The 6000-nt window shown below is 43.9% G+C and overlaps 1 protein-coding gene across 2 annotated transcripts in view; it reads left to right on the top strand.

Moving 5' to 3' along the window:
* The first annotated feature begins 233 nt into the window (after positions 1 to 233).
* RBPJ (recombination signal binding protein for immunoglobulin kappa J region) overlaps positions 234 to 6000 on the top strand; it is a 60961-nt gene continuing 55194 nt past the window's right edge. For both annotated transcript variants that reach the window (XM_042807941.1, XM_042807940.1), the window contains exon 1: positions 234 to 273. In XM_042807941.1, the coding sequence (XP_042663875.1) occupies positions 254 to 273 (20 nt within the window). In that variant the 5' untranslated portion in view covers positions 234 to 253. The remainder of the gene's footprint in view (positions 274 to 6000) is intronic.

Genomic DNA, 6000 nt, shown 5'->3' with positions numbered 1-6000 from the left:
GTTCTGCCCGCTGGCCGGCGGCGTGCCGCTCTCGCGAGAGCGGCGCGGTTCCCACGCCTCGGCTGTTGTGTCTGAGGGGAGCAGCCCGGGCGCTGAGTGGGCGGCGCGCGCCGCCCCGCGCGTGTCTCCCGGGCCCGCGCACGCGCGCTCCGGGCCCGGGGAGGCGGGCGGGGGGGAAGAAGGAGGAGGAGGAGGAGAGGGGGGGGGGAGGCGCTCTCGCGAGAGTAGGAGTTTTGGCGAGAGTTTGTGGAAGATGGCGCCTGTTGTGACAGGGTAAGTGCGGGGGGTTCGCGGCGCCGCGCCGGGAGTCGGCCGTTTCTGGGGGTGCCGGGGCGCCGGCGGCTCGGCTCCCGCCCGCCGGCGCCTGTGCCGTCGCTGTGGGGAGGTGAGGGCTGCCCTGGGGACGGCCCCGGGGCAGGCCCTGAGGGGCGAACCCCGGGGGGCTGGGGTGCCCCCCGGGTGGGCGCACGGGAGGAGGCCCCCCGCGCCACGGGTGACGGGCCGCGGGCGGCTGGGCTCTCCGGCGGGCCCCCGGCGCGGGGGGCCCGGCGGGGCCCGGCGCTTTCTTTGCTCTCCTTTTCTCCGGCACGGGCGCACCGGTCGAGACTTGGTGCGGGGTCAGCGCGCTCCTGCCGGCTGCTCCGGAGGCGGGGGTCCCTCTCCGAGCGCTGCCTCGGGAGCAGCGCAGCCCGCCGGGGAGAGGACCCGGGGCCGGCGCCCCCGCCTTTCTCCGGCGCCCCGGCTCCTCCTGCCGCAGGAGGGGGACCCCCGGGCTCCCTCGGCCGCGGGCCGGGAGCGCTCGGACAAAGGCTTTTGCTCCTGCCGTTAGGAGAAGTTGAGCTCAGCCTTGCCGCTCTGCCTCAGCCCCCCGCGGCCGGCGGGAGGGCCCCGGCTCCGTCCCTCCCTTCCAGGGCTCTGCGGTGGCTGGAGCCGCCTTTGGTCGCGCCGAGGGCGGTCGGGCGTCCCCCTGCGAGCAGGACGCCCGTCCCCGCAGGCTGGGAGACTGAGGCGCCCTTTCTCTCCCTGCACACCCCTCCCAGAGCTCCGTGGAGTTTTAGCTGCCCTCCTCCAAATATTGCGTTGCAGTGAAGGGTAGCAGCCTCCCCACCCCACTAAGCCGAGCTGGGTCATAATGAATGATAGTTGCCATCCCTTTCGACCACACCGGGTAATCCTTAATCACGGCTAGCCAGGTGCAGCCTGTGTCACTGTAATAAGTGACACCCTCGTAGCCACCTACAGCTGATGAATAATAATCGATCCACTGCTGGTGTACAGTACGCAATCTCACCTGCAGTGTTACACTGCGTATTGCCATCCTCACCACATCTCGGATTCTGCTGCTCATTGTAAGTGCTGTGCCCTTAATTTTGGACTACGCCGTGCACATGTGACCTCACTCTGTGTTGAGGAAAGGGACAGTCAAGAGAAAAACAGACTGGTTCTGTACTCCACCTGTTTGTTCTAAATGAAATCTTGACTGGTGAAAGATCTGCTGTGTCCCTCTAAAACGTGGACCTTATTTCATGATTTCACAGTGTGTCTGTGACCTTCTGTCTTCCCTATGGGATTACATTGTCTACAGCATTGGCTCTGTGGTTAGAGAGCAACAGCCTGCTTGGGGGTGGGGTGGAGTTGGTGGTTGATGCTTTTGTTCTCATGGAGAAGGTAGAGATGGTATTTTGTTGTTTTGTTTGGCTGCAGTAGTGTTTCCAATTCCTCACTCTTGTTTGTTGAAAACTAAATCGAAGCTTTTGCTTGATTTCTCTCTTGATAAAGGCATCTTGCGGCTCGTACACGTTTTCCCAATTAAATGTTCTTTAGGGAAGCTGGTCTTGTTTGTTATGGTTCCTGGAGTGTACTATTTTAGAGGTTAGAGTTGAAAGAAGGGAACAAATGCTTTTAAACTTTGCTATAAGTATTGGTCTGTGCTCTAGTTAGCGACTAAGTCTTTCCATGTTTCTGTTAATTTACTCATCTGAATATTTGGTCTTCGTTTCCTTTTGTTTATTGATTAATACAGGTTTGTCAGAAGTGTTCCTATGTTTGTGACATTACTTTTATCCTTCTCGAAGTTCTGCTAAATGTTGACAATAACTGCAGATTTATTTTTTTTTTAAATGATGGAATTATTTGAACACTATGAAAAACAGCATTTTAACAAGAGTGGAAAAAATTGCGCGTAGTTTAGGATTTTAATGCTACATTTATTGTTTAAAATCTGTAAGTCGAATAATTATCTGAAGACGTAGTCTTGTTTTCTTAATGTCAAATATTTTTAGCATTGGTGAAATGAAGTCTGTTAACTTTGGTTAGTGTTATAGTTAGATTACATTAAGAAGCCTGACTTTATTATTATACGACCTGTTTCTGGAGTATGGCTCGGATGCCAAGTTGTCTGTGTGCATTAGGATTAAAAATTGATGATATTCCAGTAGCTGCATTTTTTTTTCAAAATAGTTAGTAAAGACAGTTTTCTTTCTAGACTGTTCTGTAAAAGATGACTTGCACAGGAAAAAAAGTGTTTGAAATTAAAAAGCTGTAACTGAAGAATGTAGTACGCAGATACCGCATTGTATTTTAATGAACAGCTTGTAGTTCTTATGGGTGCTCCAACTTTGAGAGAAAGCATACGGTTTTCTTGCAGTCAGTGTAAGCTGAATGTAAAAACAGTTATTTTCCTGTGAAAACTGTATGTCTAAGCCTGAATTATGGTACATAGGCTTATGCTGTGTTGGAATGGAATAGTAGGAATTAACTGCAGTAATGGGGGGGCGCAGTCAGAGCACATTGCCATAATTCTTGTTTGCAGCATGTGGCACGCTCCTGCTATTTGCATCACAAGGAACGTTTTGATCAAACTTGCTTGTATGCACAGTATGGCTGAACCTGAATTGGACAATGGCAGAACTAGATATAATAAGAAAGTACACAGAAACATGAAACAAGTAACTGAAAATTAATTACTAACTATTTGAACTATTATTTAAAATGAAGTGGATAATTTATGGCTAGGATAATAGAGTAGTGTTTTGGGATTTGTGGAGTATTTTTGGGTTTGCTTGTGAATGATAACTCACAATTTAAGATGACAAAATTAATGAAAAAATTATTTAATTAGAGGAGCACATTTTGAGTGCAAAACAATTTTAAATAATTACTGATACTACAGAAATACCTCTAGGCCTCAGTTAGTTTGAAAATTGCTGGTTTAGGCCTAATAAAACCATATGAAAGAGAATTTCTAATCCCAAGAACTTAATTTTGTGTCATTTTAAAATGACATCAAATATGGAATGGTATGTTTTCTGTAGCCTGGGACAACCTGATCTTTAAAATACTAGAAAATAATGCGAGAAGTCATTGCAAAACAAAACCAAAACAAACCCTTGCAAAGATTCCTTTACTAGCAAACAAGTGAACAAAATTTGGAAAGAGTAGATAAAAATTAGAAACGCTAGGCATTGGTTTGAGAACTTCATTACCAGTGAAAACCTCTGTAATAGCAGTATAAAAGATAGTATTTGGATTATTTTTCAAACAGATTGAGAAGCCTTGAAACAGTCAAAAATAACTGAGTGGTCTTATCACCACTGGTATGATGTTTTCTCTAGGCACTCTAAAGTAGAAAATTGCTTTAGTAACACTTTTCTCAGTATCAGCCTATTTAAGTTATGTGTCTGAATTAGTCATTCCGAAGCTCTGTGGTTAAGAGGTGTTTCCTGACCCAGAATACTTAATGATTTAAGGTAAGGGAAGACACATCAGATCTGTGATGACACAGTAGGATGTTTGGCATCAGTGCAGTGAGTTTTAGCTAGTGGTCTAGGTGTGTCAGCCATCTGGTCATTTTGTTTGTTTGTTTGTTTTTAATGAGAACTATGGAAAAACTTGGAGGAGGTTTTTGAAAAAAGAAGGAACTGCTTTGTGGAGCTCTCCCAACCACGTGGGCAACAGAAGAGAAGTTCAGAGCGGTCTATTGAAACTTTAACCTCATCTGCATCCTGATTAGTAATTTTAGGATGAGGACATTGACCAGTAAGGGTCTTCAAGTAGAAAGTGAAGCTGATGCTGCTCAAGAGATGGTGGGCAGGACACAGGACTTGTGTGATTTGGCCTTAGGCTGAAACAGCTATCTAGAGAGGAATGTCCAGAATAAATAGAATAGGGTCAGCTCTGGATTTTGAAAGGTGAAGAAGGGTGCTTCACTAGTTCAGATGTGAACTGCTGTGGTCACGGGATACAATTTAAGCTACTAAAGGCATGTCTTCGTGATGTGGCAGACATTGTCAGGATCCCAAACCCAGCTTATTTCTAGGACCTGTAGAGAACCATGGTTTGAGGGCTGATGCATAGTCCTGAAAGTTAATGACTTGCAGTAATGGAAAGGAGACTGCAGCAGTGATGGAAAGAGTAAGACCTGTGTTTTGTCTGTGCTGAGACTGAGCTGATAGTGAGGCATCTGCATGGAGAAAGAAAGACGTAAGATGAGGTGCTAGCTTGGACAAACACAGGAGATACGAAGGAGAAAGTATGTTTCTGATTAATGGCAGGGAGTTAATAGTTGGATTTGAATGATGGCCCCGGATAAAGTGAAGGAGAATGGAAAGGGATGCAAGACAGAAACCTATAAAATAGTATAGGTGTATGAGGAGTCTCCTTCAGGAGGATACACTGAAAGAACAATTAGAATGATAAGGGATGAATTATGAGAGCACCAATGCCAAGAAAACCATAGAGAATATTTCTGGAAAAGCAGCATTGCTGGTAGTCTTGGGTGATCGACAGGTCTAGGAAGATAAGAATTGCATATTGATTTTCAGCCTCATCATAGGGTTATGCTGCAAGAGATGTTAGTGAGAATGTTAGTTTCAGTGAAGATCAAGGAGTGGAAACAGGATTTATATAGTCTATAGGAGTAGAACTCAAGGATGAGATCTTCAGGCTACGGTTTTTACTGTCACTAGAGGTTTTAATGTAGTGCTTATTAACATTTGAGTAATAACATAACTATGGCTATTGTATTGTATATATGCACATGATGAGTGTTAAAGGTTGGGAAAAACTCATTTACAATCAAATGAGTAGATGGTTTTGTGTGACTAATTTAAATGATTATCAAGGAACATGTCAGTATCTTAAGTCTGGCTATTGGGAAATCTTTGTGAGCACTATGTTCTTGAAGCAGCCTTTTGAGATGCTTGCAAATATTCTTTTAACTTTTTGTAGTTTCAGTAGGAGCAATTTTATGAAGTTAAGCTCTTGATTTGGATTTTATTTGCTTTCATTATTTATTCACTGTATTAAGTAGCTCTTTGTAATTTCTGACTAACTCTCGTTGATTCAGAGCACAAAGAAACTTTGAAAATAATCTTTTTATAGCTTGATTTCTCCAGAAATAATCTGTAGACTGTTTTATTAGGCATAATATATGTGTGTTTTTTACTGCTAGTTAAAAGGCAATATCCTTTGCCGATATCTCTTTGCAGAGATAACTCTCTTTTAAGTATGCTATTCTGCACTATAAATTGCATAAATGATCATGGGTTTGTGAATGAGAGAGTTTCTTTCCTCTGACTTGCTAATTTATACTTTGCAGTAATAATTCATTCTAGGGTTGTTTTTCATTATTTTGAACTTAAGCAATTTCTATATTTAAAAAATAATGTGGAAAGCAGCTAAAATGGACTATAACTACTTACAAAATCTTCTTAAAAGACCTGTGGTGCCTTCATGGGCAAAGATTTTGGAAAAAAGGTTTTATAGTTAGTGAGCCATTTTTGGTGAAGAATACAGTTAAGGTGCAATACATACATATTCTAATCTATGTTTTTTGATAAAATTAAAGAGAGATATTGTAATTTTAAATTTGTAAAATACATATTAATACAAATAAGTATTCTATCCTACGCATTACATTTGAATCTCTGTTGGGAATGAATAATGCAGTTTATGCAAAGCATTAGTTTCGCATGTGGAGAGCAAATCACGTCAGCAGAA

Source organism: Tyto alba, unplaced genomic scaffold, assembly GCF_018691265.1.
Source record: "Tyto alba isolate M040663 unplaced genomic scaffold, T.alba_DEE_v4.0 Super-Scaffold_6, whole genome shotgun sequence".
NCBI classification, from domain to species: Eukaryota; Metazoa; Chordata; class Aves; order Strigiformes; family Tytonidae; genus Tyto; species Tyto alba.
The sequence above is the reverse complement of the archived record's forward strand: the minus strand, read 5'-3'. Positions and strand labels throughout refer to the sequence as shown.